Source organism: Miniopterus schreibersii, assembly GCF_964146895.1.
Source record: "Miniopterus schreibersii genome assembly, chromosome: 3".
NCBI classification, from domain to species: domain Eukaryota; kingdom Metazoa; phylum Chordata; class Mammalia; order Chiroptera; family Miniopteridae; genus Miniopterus; species Miniopterus schreibersii.
Genome location: NC_138103.1, coordinates 7,192,561 through 7,208,245, shown reverse-complemented (window position 1 = coordinate 7,208,245; position 15,685 = coordinate 7,192,561). Strand labels below are relative to the sequence as shown.

At 47.4% G+C, this 15,685-nt stretch overlaps 1 protein-coding gene across 1 annotated transcript; it reads right to left on the bottom strand.

Moving 5' to 3' along the window:
* Window positions 1-526: 526 nt before the first annotated feature.
* Window positions 527-14,757, bottom strand: KIF22 (kinesin family member 22). The gene is made up of 14 exons (XM_081131482.1): window positions 14,678-14,757; window positions 8,848-9,043; window positions 6,690-6,817; window positions 6,445-6,599; window positions 6,010-6,219; window positions 5,699-5,929; window positions 5,407-5,560; window positions 5,157-5,292; window positions 3,262-3,430; window positions 2,560-2,728; window positions 1,863-1,930; window positions 911-1,123; window positions 751-810; window positions 527-665 (listed from the first exon to the last, which is right to left on the bottom strand). Exons 1-14 carry the CDS (start codon window positions 14,733-14,735, stop codon window positions 615-617), a joined length of 1,998 nt encoding a protein of 665 aa, XP_080987608.1. The 5' UTR covers window positions 14,736-14,757; the 3' UTR covers window positions 527-614.
* Between the last annotated feature and the right edge of the window lie 928 nt (window positions 14,758-15,685).

Genomic DNA, 15,685 nt, shown 5'->3' with positions numbered 1-15,685 from the left:
AGGGGGGAGGTAGGAGAGGGACTCTGACGGGAGGAGGGACTGGAGGAGCCGCCCGGCAGCCAAAGTCGTCCCAAGCGCGAGACCCCTGAGGTGGCCGCTGATTGGCTGACGATGGCGCAGGTGGTGGGCGCGCGGGAGACGGCGGCTTCTCTCCCCCCACTTAAAAGATTTTACCCCCCCTCCTCCCTCCGCCAGCAGCCGTTATTTCTCGCGCACGCGCACAAAACCACTGTCGTTGATGAACGGTGGAAAGGGGAGCGCGCGCAGGGGCACGGGTAGGGCGGAGCTAAACTCCAAGCGCGCGCCCGCCTAACGGTCGGTCGTCGTCCACAGGCTTTTGCGTCAACTTTTTGTTTCCTATCGGCCACCGTCCTTTCCGGCTCCAATAGTTTACTCACAACCTTGTGCTACTTTAAAGATGTCCCAAAGATGGCGCCCAGAGAACTTACAGCGGAGCTTGTGGCACGTCCCAAGGGCAGTTATACCCCGGCCTCACCACCCATAGTCCCAAGAATCAGGCTGAAGCAACGGAGTTAAAACTGTATTTATACAAGAAGCGGTTATACAAGGACTGAAAAGAAAAAAAAAGGCCAAGTGAAGAGAGGAGCTGGCAGTCAGCAGGGGCTGCAGTGCTGGCCCGTGGCGGCAAGACCCAAGATGTTCGCCTGCAACAGGAGGAAGAGGAGAGCTGCTTTAGAGCCGGGGGCAGGGCACAGGCCAGGGAGAGGAGGGGCCAAGCCTCGAGCTCACCTTTAGGAAAGACTCCAGCTGTTTCCCTGACATGACCTTCACATGTTCCAAGTCCTCCACCTGACAGGACAACAGCGATGAGCAAAGGGTCTAGGGGATACCAGACTCTTCCCCCTAAATCCCTCAACTCCATTCCAGGGCTGTCCTCCTGAGCCATTACCTGGCTGAAGGGGCCGTGGAGCTCCCTCCAGCCCACGATGAGCTGGGCCTTTTTTTGGCCAATGCGCTGCAGGCTGCGCAGATCCCGGGCTGAGCCTTCATTCAGCATATCTAGTATTTTTTGGCGCCCATTGGCAAGTAGCTCTGGGCTGATCTGTAGCTCCCAGCAGTCCTCAGCAATTTCCTTCGACTCTGTGGCATCCAGGCACTCCAACTGTGAGGTAGGGGGAGGTGAGTGACAAAAACAGCAGAGTTTGCTGTTCAGCCCACTGCAGGCTTTGGACTCTTCTGCCAAGCATAGCCTAACAGAGGCTACTTTACCCGCCCTCTCCAGCCTCTTTTCCTTCTGTCAAGTGTCTGTCCAAAAACTTTTCCCTCTGGTCTGATTCTCATTTTATCCAACTTGTGAAAGAACGCTAAGAGTTGCTGTAAAGGTCGAATGAGTTGATGAACATAAAGCACATAGTAAGCTCTTAAATCTGGTCCCTCATTTCTAAAAAAGCAGCAGCTCTCTTCCACTCCTAGGGAAGCATAAAGGAGAAGGTACTCAATAAGTGGCTCCTCCCTCAACCATGCCACCTCGGTTTTTAGGTAGTTCTTCCACTGTTGTTTCATTTATCCAGTGTTTAGATCATGTTTTCCTACATGGGCTGATAAGTTTGTAGAGGGCAGGACCCAGGTTACATACCATGCTATAAGTGGTTACTGAGCGTGAGAATTATCAGGAAAAAAGGAAAGTAACAACTCTGCTAAGTACATGCATAACACTGCATTTCATTCTAAATGCCCTGTGAGTTATCTCTATTCAGACAGTAAGCAACTTGGAAGAGTTATAAATAGTTGGTGAATGTTCTGACAGGTTGTGTAACTCTGGCCTTAGCTCTCCCACTACAGCTTGCTAACCCCCTTACTTATAGGCTCTAGGTATAGCCTAAGCCTCTAGCTACTCTCACCTTTCTCTTGCGGCTTTTCTTCTTCAGGATATGGATGTTGGCATTTGGGGATGCTGCCTGCTCCTGAACTGAAAGAAAGAACTGGAGTCATTACAGAAGCTACTTTTCACCCTCTCTGGTAGCCACCTGGTTCTCCCATTTCTGGTTCCCCAGTTCTCCACCCCAAGTTAACCTCTTCTTTTGTTGTGTTCCCATATGACCTTTCTTTGTATGGCTATTTTTTAATTTTTTTCCAAATATGTCTTTATTGATTTGAGAGAGGAAGGGAGAGGGAGAGAGAAAGAAACATCAATGATGAGTCATTGATCAGCTGTCTCCTGCATGCCTCCTACTGGGGATGGAACCCACAACCCGGGCATGTGCCCTGACCAGGAATTGAACCTCGATCTCCTGAATCAGAGGTTGATGCTCAACTGCTGAGTCACACCGGCCAGGCTCCACATGACCTTTCTTATACCAATATTTGAAAGTAATCTCAGTTGGTTTTGCATGATAGTCAATCTTGCACTTGTCAGTCTACCGCATTGTGCTAAACACCTGAGAGCAGTGCATCTATTTCAGATCCTCCTCACCCATCCCCGGGGCTGGCATATGGTGGGAGGACATGAGTGACATGAGGACTACTGCTCCTAATACCTCCTCCCTCCTGAGATCTGTTATCTGTGCCCTTCTGGCTGGCCCCCAGAGCCAAACTTACTCAATTGTAGGGGAATCACCACAGCCTTTTTGAGGGGCTTAGCCACTGTGACGGTGCGGCGGGCAAGGGGTCGGAGCATTGTGGGAGAGCAATTCTCTTTTTCTTTTGGGTCCACAGTTTCCTGTGCCCGCACCTTGGCTTCCAGTTCTTTTTGCTTCATCTTAAGCCTCTGTTGGAAAGGATCAGGGAGAGATGTGACCCAGAACCAGCTTTAGGGCAGCCTGAAGGACAGTGGATTAGGAAAGTGAGTATGCAGGGCTCCAAGGCCCTAAAGAGCAGGGTGAGGACCAATGGGAGAAGCTACCAGAAGACAATTGGGGCCCAATATAATTAAGGGCTTTCTAATGATTAAAGCTGCCCAGAGGTAGAACAAGCCTCTGAAACACTGAAAGGAGGGACTATTCAAGCAGAGAGTCTTAATTTAATTTGAGAGCTAGGTTTTAGGAAATGGCAATGTTTTACATTTGTTCCTTTTACCTGGATTTTTTTCCCCCCTCGCACCTCCTCACATCTGATCTCAATTATTTTTCAAAGTTCAGCCATGTTAAGGACATTCAAGCAGAAGCTGAAAAACTGAAGGACTCCAGTGGTGGGTGAAAACTGGATGCTGTCCAGCCTTTCAGTGTCCTTCCTTATCTGAAGATCCTCAGAATGCTTCTCAAGGCCCAAAGGGATCCCAGCCCCCACCTCTCCAACACTTACTTCAATCTCCAGATCCTTCTCCTCTACTGTCTTCATGAGCACCATTCGTTCTCGCTTTGGGGTGCTCAGCAGAGGGGTCCCCTGGGTCCCCCGGGAGCCCAGCAGACGGTCCAAGCTCAGCAGGCGCTCTAGCATGGCCGGGTCCATGCTACTTAGCTTCTGTAGGGGGCTGAGCAGACAAAAAGGTTACTTCTCACCTACCTCTTCTCTCATCACCCTCTCCAGCAGCAGGATTCCCCTCATCATGCCTTAACTTGCTGTTTTATGTGGTTCTAGAACCCTATGTTATCGTATTGGACGACTCTGAACAAGTCATCCACTCTCTGGGTGCAGTGTAGAGATCAGTCACTACCTGGCTAAGTAACCTCTCAGGGATATCAGATCAGATGAAAACAAGCATTTAATGAACACGTGAGTTCCAGAAATTCAGGGCCTGTGTGCCCGTTCATTTGGAGGAGCAGTCAGGGAAGCTTCACAGAGGAGGTCATCAACAGGGCTCTGAAAGCAACTGAAGAATCTCAAATGCTGAGGCGTTCTCCCATGGGCAGTGGGAAAGGCCTATTCAAGTAAAGTCCTGAGCATGATAATGCCTAACATCTGTTCCTTCTGCCTGCAATCTTTTCCCCTCACATCTGATCTCAATTATCATTCAATGTGAATTTGATACCAACTCTCCCATGATGCCCAGCTTGATTGTGCATCTTCTTGCCTACATGCTGAACTAGCTGCTCAAGGACAGGGACTGCCCTGTTCTTTGTATCCAAGTGCCCAGGAAGAACAGGACCAGAAGATACGGGTGAACATTGGAAGTCATTACTTCTTTCCTGGCTCTTGCAGAACAAGCAGCTTCTCCTTCCTTATCATATACTCTGTACTACCTGTCTTACATCATATACTGATATTTCAGTCTTATTTCCCTTATTAAATCGTGGGCCCTCTGAGGTCAGGGTCGGAATATGTCTGATGTGCCCCACCTCTGAGCTCACCCTCAGAATGCCTACTTGGCAGACACCTTGCCTGTTCACATGTGGTACAGATATATAGGTGTGTATGAATGAGTTTGTGCACATAGAAGAAGGAACTGCTTGCTGACAAATGCCTTGGGAAGATGGGAGATGGGTTTCTGAGTGAACAAGCACATTTTTATGTGTATCATCCATCCTTAGCTACAATAGCCCCCCGGGGCACTGATCCTTGGTCTCTTCACTTCACCTCTGTTCAGTATACAGTTTAGAGAGGCTTTATTTAATTTTTCCCCTGGTTGAAACAGGGCAAAATTAAAACTGCAACTGGATCCTTGGATTTAGGGAGGGCAGGTGGTGAGATATAGAAAGCAAGACCACTAAACAGAGGTGACCTGAGGATCAGCGTATACTGGGCCACATGGCTATCAGAAGTGGGGGGGGGGGGGGGGGGGTTGAAGCCCCACACACAGAAGGGACTCAGTTTAGAGGCTTTGTTTGGATTGAGGGTAGAAGCAGGGCAATGTTATGACAGCAACCAGCTCCTTGGAGAGTCACGAAGAGATGGGACTCTATAACACACAGACTGAGAGGTCTCAGTGAGACATATCTCTTCATCTGCTCCCTGTGCTTTGCTCTAATACTCTGGACCCAAAAGACCTGATCCAGATTACTCTTTGCACCAGAAGCAAAAGTACTTGTCCTCGAAACAGCTACCCCAAAATACGTTTTTGCCTAAAGGGGTTGGAAAATGGAAAGGGAGGGGCTAGGTGCTCAAGTAGGAAGCCTCTGGAGGGACCCAGGCAGTAGCACTAAGGAGATGAACAGGTTCACAGCTCAAGGATCAGACAGGCTAAACCCACTGCTGCTCTGCATCCAACCCAGACATAACAGGAAAGGGAATATGCCCAAGGTCTCTCCCCATCTGCTCACCTGAATTTCTGGGAAGCAGAGGCTGGAGGTGCCGGGGGCTCAAGATTGCCAATCTCCTCTTCCTCGGGGCCTCGAGCTCTCTTTGCCTCTGAAGGACCTACCAGTTCTTTCTGAGACAGTTTAACAGGTGCCAAGACTAAAGAAAGATGGGGTGGGGGGTATGTCAGCCTCTGTGCTACTGCTTGATGGACTCAGCAAACCCCTAATTGTCCACACTGGCCTTTCCACTCCTGCCAACCCCTGTCCTCACCATTAAGCTGTAGGCTCTCATTGGTAAAAGGTCGGTTAATCACCTCCTTGGACCTGGCAGCAAAGTTGAGTGCAGAGACTGTGTCTAGGTAGAAGCATCTCTCAGGGGCAATGTTGGCAATGAGGATGCTGTGGGCTGAGCCACCCAGAGAGTCCTGAGGGATGGGTATTGGGCAGGATGGGCTGGTCAGAAGGCCCCATGTTTCCATTCCTTGACTGCTTTTTCCCAACCCCCCAGGAGGCCTGAGAACCTCCTTCTCCAGCCACTTTTGCCCTGATATGGGTGGCCTGACCTGCAATAGGCGAGTGAGCTTGCTGTCCCGGTAAGGCACTCGAGGGAGGCCCTGGTTCAGGGCATCCACCACCTTGCCCAGTACAAAGAGGGAGGAGTTGATGGCTCCACTCTCCTTCAGCCTCAGGCCCTTGTTGCCTGTGCGCCGGTTGTCCTCTGAGCCAGCCAAATCAATCAGGTAGAGTTTCCCCTCCCGCTGGCGAAATGGGGCCAAGCGTTCCCGCTGATCCACCTGGGGGAAAGAACAAAGGCCCCCAGGCTTAACTCATGCCCAAGGGAATTCCCAGGTCCTCACCCGTCTGTGGGCCTCACCTTAACCAGGAGTACAGCATGACTTCGGGAGGAGCGCTGGTTGAGCCGGGTGGCTCCTACAGTTCGATTTCGACTGGCTGGCAGGAAGTGCTGCTCAAAATCAGCAAAGCTACTGATGGGCTTCTGCGTGAGGCCCGGAATCAGTATGTTTCCTCGACAGTCTTCTCGGATCACCAGGTCTCCAGATGCAGGGTTCAGAAGGTCTAATACCTATTGGAGCAGTGAGAGATAGGGCCAATTTTCTAGACACAGGCTGCTTACTTCATGGGGATCAGGCTCCTTTTGTCTGCTGGGTTCTCAAAGTTGAACCATCTGCTACCCCAACCTCTGTCTTTCTAGGTTTTAAGTCCTTGCTACAGCAGAACTTCATGTTCTAGAACTAGGTCTTACTTTGACCCTTTGTCTCTCTTATCCCCAACCAGAACAGGGCCTCACCTTTTCCTGGTAGATCTCTAAGTAAGACATAGTGACAGAGAGGGCCCATGGCCGGCCCTCAGCGCCCTCCTCCCTTGTGAGCTGTAGGAGGTCCATGAGAGCGCGGGGAATCACTCCAGGTTGCTCTGGGCTGCCCAGCATTGTGTGCGTCTTCCCTGGAAAAAGAATGGAGAGAGCTGTGAGATTTTCCTCCCCTCTCCGTAGCTCTTTCTAACCCATAGCTGTTCCTTATCTGGCTCCCTTACCTGCCCCTGTGGGCCCATAGGCAAGCACACTGGCATTCTGCCCTTCCAGCAAGTGCCTTAGGATGGGCTGCACTGATCCAGCATAGATGTCTTGCTGAGAACTCCTCTCCCCGTAGAAGGCATCAAACCTGCAGGCAGGAAGAACGGAGGGAAATGATGGGTGGTTCCAGTCTCACCCAGACCTACAGGATAATACTAGCCTCAGATTTAAAAGAGTCTATCTCATTCTTACACAAGGACCCTCAAAAGCACCAACTGAACACTTGTTCCATCCCAATCCCTGTACTGGTGTTAGAAATACAGACATGAATCTGACGTCCCTGCTCTTGGGAGTTCTGCAGTCTGATGAGTTGGATAGATACCCATACTCTGCTGTGATTCAGGAAACAATGCACTAGAAGTAGTAACTGATTCTGCTTGAGGAAGGAAGATTTTGCCAGAGAAGAGAAAGATATTCTAAGTATCAAAAACAGCACACAGCCCTGGCCAGTGTGGCTCCGTGGTTAGAGTGGCAGCCTGTGCACTGAAGGATCTTGAGTTTGATTCCCAGTCAAGGGTATGTAACTTGGTTGCAAGTTCGCTCCCCATCCCTAGTCAGGGCACATGCAGGAGGCAACCAGTCATGTGTCTCTCTAACATCATGTCTCTCTCTTTCTCTCCCCCTACTCCCTTCTACTCTTTCTGAAAAAGCAATGGAAAAAATATATATCCTCAGGTGAAGATTAACAAACAAACAAACAAAAAATGGCACACAAACAAAACATGGTATGAAAGGCAGGGCTTCCCAATCTTTTTCACATCACAGTATAGTATATGGAAAGTGGTATTTGTACATCATAATGGAGTGAACAGAGGATGTTGCTTATGACTAGATGAGACTCGACACACCTATAGTTCATTCACTGCACTCTGATGGAGAAGCTATGGCCAAGATGACAGCAGGGGTTAATTTAAGTGGAGTATAGCAAGTATTTGGCGGAGATTAGAAAGAAATTAAAGACAAACTATCAAGGACCTAGAAGAGGGTTGGCAAACTTTTTATATAAAAGGCCAGATAGTAGTGCTGGCTGGTGTGGCTTAGCTGATTGAACATCGGTCCTGTACATCAAAAGGTCACGGGTTCGATTTCTCGGTCTGGGCAAGTACAGGAGGCAACCACTTGATGTTTCTCTCTCACATCAATGTTTCTCTCTCTCTCCCCTCCCCTCTCTAAAATCAATAGAAAAACATATCCTCAACCCTAGCCAGTTTGGCTCAGTGGTTAGAGCATCAGCCTGCAGACTAAAGGGTCCTAGGTTCGATTCTGGCCAAGGGCATGTGCCTCAGCTGCAGGCTCAATCCCCCTTGCGGGAGGCAACCAATCAATGTGTCTCTCTTTCACATCGGTTTTTCTCTCTCTCTCTCTCTCTGAAAAGCAATGGAAAAAATATCCTTGGGTGAAGATTAAAATATATGCACACATACACACATATATACATATTGAAAAAAAGCCAGACAATAAATATTATAGGCTTTGTGGGCCATATGGTTCCTTTTACAACTACTCAGTCCTGCCATTGGGAAGCAGCTTTAGACAATATGTAAATAAATAAGCATGGTTACATTCCAATTGTTTTATTATAAAGACTCCTGGTCAAACTCCTGCAGGCTGTAGTTTGCCACCCCTTGGCCTAGGATGACAGGGCAAGGAGTATGAACTTTAAATCTCCAATAGAATTTTAAAGTAACTGCCCTTGTGAATTCCGTCCCCCAAATCTGGGTAGTCTTCTCTGACACCACCCAGATATAGCCTAGGCTGGTTGGCTGGTTTATGTTCCCCCAACCCTTCCCACACTTCCCCCAGATCCTATTTGGGGCTCTCCTGCTCACCTTTGTTGCCCCTTCCCTACTTGGTGCCTATTTCCCCCACAAATGTGAATATATGTCTGATTTAGCCCTTGGTCTTTCCCCACAATACAGTATCCTATAGACGACCCATCACAATGGGCACCTGTGAACATCTCCTGAATGAACAACTGAAGGTGTGGGGAACAAAGCTGTGCTAAGGAAGGAGCAAGGATTCCGAGGAAGCAGGTCTGAGAAACCATGTGGGCAAGTGATAAATGTGAGCAGGCCTAGGAGAGAGGGGGATGGAAAGGAAGAATGGCCTGAACCTTACTGGTATTTGAGAGTCTCCTGGTGGTTCCTCCAGTTGGCAATCTCTAGAGAATAGCTGTCCAGGCCCCGTACACAGGGGGTATCATTTGCTCCAGATGTTTCATCTACAAATGGCCTCAGCCGCACAGCCACCCTTACTCGAGCTGGAGGGGGGCGCCGGACAGCTCCCACCTTGCTAAGCCGACAGCGACCAGCTCCTGGAGGAGAGAAGATAAGTTTTAGCATGAAGTATGGTGAAGCACAGAAGAAATAGGGACCAGCTTTGCTGAGAGGCAAGGGTAGGAGTGTTAGAGGAGGAGGTATCTAGTATAGCTGAGCTCTGAAGGATGAATAGGAGCTTGCCAAATATTCGAGGTAGAAGGAATAGCATGTGCAAAAAGCATAGAGGTGTGAAAACATGAGGCCTCTTGGAGAACTGGTGAGGCAGGACTCTGTTCTGTTAGTGAGGGCAAGCAGAGAAGGGCAGGACGGAAGAAAAAAAGAATCAAATACATGGTCTCAGGCAGAGTATGGTCGGGAGATTGGAGGAAATTATATATAGGTCAGGGACTGGAAACCATGACGTTACATGTACTTAGCCAACATTAACATTTATTAAGCTCTGACTACATGCCAGGCACATATGGTATTCCTGAAAGATAGGTTCTATTAGTCCCATTTTATCAATGAAGAAGCTCACAAAGGTATAGCAGCTCTTGTGAGCATCTTGGTATTTTATACCTGGGGCCAGGTGACCATTACTTAATCGTATATCATAGTCTATATTGTCTTTTTTGCTCTTCAAAGGAGAAATAAGCAGAGCCTAAAAGCAAAACAAAGCCCAGCATTTTAGAAGACTAGAGACCTCCAAAACCAGGGGCAGGAAAGAAGGCCTGGAGGCTGGGGCCCTGGGGATGACATTGGGAGGGCTAGTGGCCACAGCTCATTTTGGGAAGAGCTCTTTTCCCCCCTGCCCATTATGTAGATGGCCCCAAGCTTGGCCTCAGTTCCTTCCCTCCTCTTCAAGTAGGTCCAATGTGTATAGACCGTAACATGTACACAAATAACCTGGAAGATCTAGTTAAAATACAGATTTAGCTTTAGTACCTGGGGTGATGCCTGAGATTCTGCATTTTTAGCAAACTCCCAGATGCTGCTGCTGCTGCTGGGACACACTTTGAATTGCCAAGGTGTAGAAGCCCAGCACCAGACGGGGTTGTTCTAAGGATTAGGAGATGACATTTGCCCCCACTTAAAACCACTCAATGATGGCGGATACAGGTTTATTTTCTATGTGCCCAGTTCTATAATGCTTTAGTGTTTGCATTAAAAAAAAAAAAGAGAGAGAGAGAAAAAAAAACAATGACACTCTGGACAGGGATGTAGTTAAGAGGCAGCCCTCAGTCTCTTTCTGTCCCAGCTCAGTTTGCAAAAGGCACTGACATGCAATCCTTCTCTATTGTAAGCATTCTGTTTAGTACGTTTTGCTTTCGATAATTAAATCTAAGTCATTAAAAAAAGATTGAGTATCATTAGAAAACACATGAAGATAAAACTAAAAAAACTTCATTTTTGTGAGGATTGAATGAGCTGGAAAAAAAATCTTATGAGGAGGGTATTCCTCTAATTTATGTTGGAGGATACCATACTGTAGTTCACAACTAACAGCAAAATTCAAACCTAGATCTCTTCACCTCCAAAAATCTGCTTTTAATAAGGATGTCCTATTGCCTCTCTATTGTCTACCAACTAAGGAAAGTTCTTGGCAGCTCTGACTCTCTCTCCTTTTTTGCTGGTTGTAGCAGCTGGTTGTTGGGAGCCACAGGCCTCATATAAAGCAAAAGGCTGGTATGTGTTAGCCAGCACAGAATCAGCAAGACAGAAAGGTAGACAGACTACCCCTAGAAAGAATCTTATACATAAGTAAGATTTACCCACATGCGGATGGTTTGTTTCAAAAACTGGGCCTCTGTTCCTTCACCTGACAAATGAAGCTAATTATACCATTGCTCACTTTATGGTTTACAAAGCACATGTAGTTTGATCTTCATGGCAATCCTGAAAGTCAGCAGCAAGTAAGTAGAAATTAAATTCTCAGTTATTAGCTTATGATCTTGATCAAGTGACTTAACATCCATTTGTCCTGGTTTCCTTGTCTATAAAATAGGGTGAGGTGGGCCTTGGAAGGGCTGAATGAGGATTAAAAGAAGTAACACAAAATTCCAACACAATAACTAGCATACAGTAGGTAGGTTAATTATTCAAGGCAAGGCAGCCTAGGTTTAAATCCCAATCCTACCACTTACAACTAACTAAATAACTTAAAGAAATAATTTTCTAGTCCTGTGCCTTAATTTCCACACCTGTAAAATGGGAATAAATAAAAATACCTACTCATTGGGTTGTTAGGGCAGTAAATAAGGTTATTCATGTAAAAATGCTTGGTTCTTGGTAAAAGCTCAGTAAGTGTTTTATATTTATCCCCCATTTTTCAAATGAGGACACCTCAGTATAGAGAAGTTAGCTAGCTTGCTCATGGTCAACAGCTAGTTAGCAACGGAGCTTCAAAGAAAGGTCTAATGCCAAAGTTCATTCATTGCATGACTCCCCAGGCCATCTCAGCCCCTTCATTTTTGTATCCCTATGGGCCTTGGAGTCTGAGACAAGTTCCACTTACCAGCTGTATGACCTTGGGAAGGCTTAATGTCTTCAAGACTCAGTTTCTCTTTATAAAAATAACAATATCTCAACATACATATAAAAATAACAGCACCCTCATAAGATTGTGAGGAGTCAAAGAAAAAATGTACATACAGTGTTTAGCACAGTGCTGGCAGCAAGTGCTCAGTAAATGTTAGATATTGTTATTACCCTCTTTCTTGCTACTCACTTCTCAAGGCAGCAACTAGCTTCTGCCCTCACCATTCAGCAGGATTCCCAATGACCTCCTTACTGCTGAATCCAGTAGATGTGCTCAAACCCTTCCTATCTGACTTCCCAACAGTATTCAAAACTCTGATCTGCTTTCCTTTGGGAAATATACTTTTTCCTTCGTTTCCATGCCTCCCACACTGTTCACAACTTCTCAGGTTCTGCCATTCTTAAATTATTTTCCTAGGCTCCTTCTATCCTCTCTCTAGACCGGGGTTGCTCAATTTGGCTCTACTGACATTTTGGGCTGGATAATTCTTGTGGTGGGGCTGTCCTAAGCATTGTAGGAATATTTAGCACGCATGCTAAACACATATGCCAGTAGCATTTTGTGCCACTGCTCTCAATTTTAACCACCAAAAATGACTCCAAATGTCCCCATGGGAAACAAAATTGCCTCTAACTGAGAACCACTACTCTGATTCATTTCATGGGCACGGTCACCTGCTCTCTTCACTTTAATTACCATCTTAAAGGTGCTGAATCCTAATTGACACCTGCACACCTAATTGAGTTCTCTCCTGAATTTCAGATCTACATTCCAGGCTGCTGCCCTGACATCTTATGTGGTTCAAAGGTACTTGGAACTCCACGTGTACTAAACTGAACTCTTCCCCATCTCTGCAACATCCTCCTCCTTCTGTGCTAACTGAAATGAAAGGCACCAGCCCAAACATAGGAATCTTTCTTAACTCCACCCTCCCATTTCCCACATCAGTTATTCATTACAGATGTTAATTCTACCTTTTAAATGAGTCCACTTCTCTCTATTCCCACGGCACAATCTTTGCCAAGGTCATCATCATCTCAACAGTCTCACTCCCCTCCAATCATTCTCTCTCCACTTCCTTCCTTACACTCTTAAGTGCTCAGCCACAATGAATTTCCTTCAGTTCCCGCAACACATCAAGTTCGTCCACACCTTTGGGCCTTTGCACATGCTATTCTATCTCCCTGGAATATCTTCTGTATCCTACCCCCTCCCACCAAGAGACTAAAGTAAACACTTTACTCCTTATTTCCTCTAAAAAAAACCTTCTCTTGTAAAATCACTGCCCCACTAAGACTCACTTAGGTGCACCCATGGCTCACTTTAGCTCCTCCATCCAAGCACTAACCACACACCATTGTAACTGCATATTTGTTTTCTCCATCTAACTATAAACTCAGTGAAAACAAATCTTACTCTGCTCATCTTTATATCCCCAATGCCTAGAACAGAGTAGGCTCTCAGAGAGTATTAGCTGAACAGATTAAGATTTGATGAATAAGCTAACATAAAGTATTAACTTGTTCGTTTCCTGTTTTCATCATAAAAGTGGCTCACTACCACTCTTGTCCCAAAGCTCATTGACCAGGAGAGGAGGAAAGAGGCACATGTAAACAACTGTTTACAGGACAAGAGTCTCTCCCCTTCATAAAAGCAACTTGGAAGTTGGGCGAGGCTAGCAGGTATTTCTTCTAGTTTTCCCCTGTCCTACAATTCCCAAGTTTCATTCAACTTAACTCTTTCCTCTATTATGATGAGGAAATTGAGCCAAAGAGGGGATCTTTGGCCTCTCTTTACATCATAAATAAGAAATCACTTGGTAGTCTTTTTGCTCCACCAAGGTCTGGCAAACTCCTATCCAATCTTTGAAACACACCTCAAATATCGCTTTCTTAATAAAGTCCTCCCACAATACCCAAGGGTTTACTTCAGATTCTGTGCTCTTCATAGCAGTTTATATATACATATCTCTCATTGCTTTTCATGTTAATATATGTTTATATGATTATCTACTAAAACAGACTATAAGCTCCTCTAGGGAAGGGACCATATTCATTCAAGTGTTTTTATGATACTTAGTATGTACCAGATACAGTGGGTCTTGGAAGGGTAAGAGCAGGTTGTGCTCAAACAGAAGAAATTTTATGTGTTTGGACATAATGGTTAAGAGCAGAGGCTCTAGAATCAGACTGCCTAAGTGTGAATTCAGACCCCAATATTTACCAGTAGTGTTAACTTTGCACATCCTATTTAACCCATCTATGCCTCGGTTTCCTCATCTGTAAAACAGAGAATAATAGTAAACCACCTCATAGCAGCATGTGGAGATTACATGATTCATCACCATGAAGTGCTAACAATTGTGCTTGGCACCTAGCAAGGGCTCAACATGTGTTTGACATTCTACTAAACAGCGTTGTTTCTCCACAGGGCCTGACAAACAGTAAGGGACTCGAATAAATTACTGTGGTGCCCACCATAACCACTGACCAGAATTCGGTCTACAGGAAGGGAGCAGAGACATATGTAAACAAATACATACAAGATTCTGAATGTCCTAATAGCCTTTCCAACTCTAAAATAGCATCGACCTCCACGGCTAGAGAGAAAGAAAACAGTCCCTCATTTCCGTTTTCTGTGGTCTCTGCACATCTTACGCTGTCAACTCACGCTCAGCTGCAGTCCGTCTAAACCTTGGCCTGCCCTCCTACTCTCTCAGGGATCTCCCAGAACCCTGAGAGAACAACTCGTCATACACAGAACCTTCCCCCCTAAACGCGTATCCAGCTCCTTTGTTTTTGTCCTTACGGTTGGAGCGTTTGCCACTTTTCGCTCGCTTACTCACGTAATCTCCTGAGATGGGGCCATCGTCCCCATTTTACAAAGAAACTGGAGCTCACAGAGAAGTGCGCTGGGCTCAAAGGAGGCTCTAAGTGCCGGGATCTGGTCTCAACCCGAGTGTACTGATCCGCGCAGAGGAGGAAACAGTGAGAAGGGAAGAGCGAAGTGGGCTGGCCGGCCTGCGACTCCCACCTTTCGCCGCCTGTCCCCGCGCCCCTCGGGGACGGCCCCGGAGCCTGGATCAGATTCCGACGCACTACCCCCACCAGGCTCCAGACTTCAGCGCCTGGCCCAGGCCGGGCTTACGTACCTGAGGTCGCCGCCGCCATCTCGCGTCGCCTCAGCTGCGCCGGGACCCCGGCGTCCATTCCACTGCCTCCTTCGACCCGCCTCTCCCGTTCGAATTTCCCGGTGCCCCGCCCCTCCCTTGGCTCCACCAATCATGGCTCTTCGCCGCCGGAAGCCCCTGCTATCTCGCCCCCTAGGGCTCGCCTTGGAGTCCTGCAAGATATCTTGTCGGAACGCATGCGCGCACGTCAGCCACCCAGCCGTTGACGTCCGCGCCCGCGCTCCTGGGCAAACCCCCGGCCCGGGGCTTCGGGCTACAGCGGCCTTTGCGGGAGCTGCTAAGCGCCGCCCGGCTTCGAGGCGTAGACTTGCTTTAAGTGCAGACTTTTCGCCCAATTTTTCCTGTCAAATAACTGCGAATTTTGGTACGAATCAAGCAGACAGTAATTGAAGGCAATTAATCGATTTATCCAAAAATTTACCCACGCCAAATATTTTCGCGCAAGAGGCGATTATACGAATAAGGAAAATGTTGCCTAGAATCGGGGTTTTTCCAAACGACTGGTAGCGATCTTCACTTTATACAGATTTTGCTTCAGAAGTTGTTTTGCGCCTGTGAGACGGGGTTCGTTCTGTGGCCTGCGGGACTTGACCTCAGTGCCAGTCGGTGGTGCTTTAACCGCTGGAAAGTCCTGTAGGTTGCTGGGGACAGTCACTTTGCCCAAAGCCACTAAGTGAGGTGCAGGGGCCAAATGTGCCCCCTTATGTCGCATGTCTGAGCCAAGGAGACCCTGTCAGCGCCCGACACGTCGGAGTGAGCCCCGGAGGCCTGCTTAGTCTGTTTCTTAGTCACCTTCACCCAAGGCCGCTGCATCCTATGGGTTCAACCTCCTGGTAAGGAGTTCCCTGTCCTTTCCGGGAGCTTACCCAGGGAAGGTCATGGCATCTTTCGCTCCTGGTAGGGCGCTTGTTTAGACATTATGTCCAACCTATTAAAAATAGGCCCAAGCCAGGTAACTCAGTTGGTTAG

Coding starts and splice junctions, on each gene's coding strand:
- KIF22 (XM_081131482.1), bottom strand. CDS start 14,735: ATGGACGCCGGGGTCCCGGCGCAGCTGAGGCGACGCGAGATGGCGGCG. Junction 6,818..8,847: donor CAGGAGACTCTCAAATACCA/GTAAGGTTCAGG, acceptor TCCTGCCTGCAG/GTTTGATGCCTTCTACGGGG. Junction 5,930..6,009: donor ATGCTGTACTCCTGGTTAAG/GTGAGGCCCACA, acceptor TCTTTCCCCCAG/GTGGATCAGCGGGAACGCTT.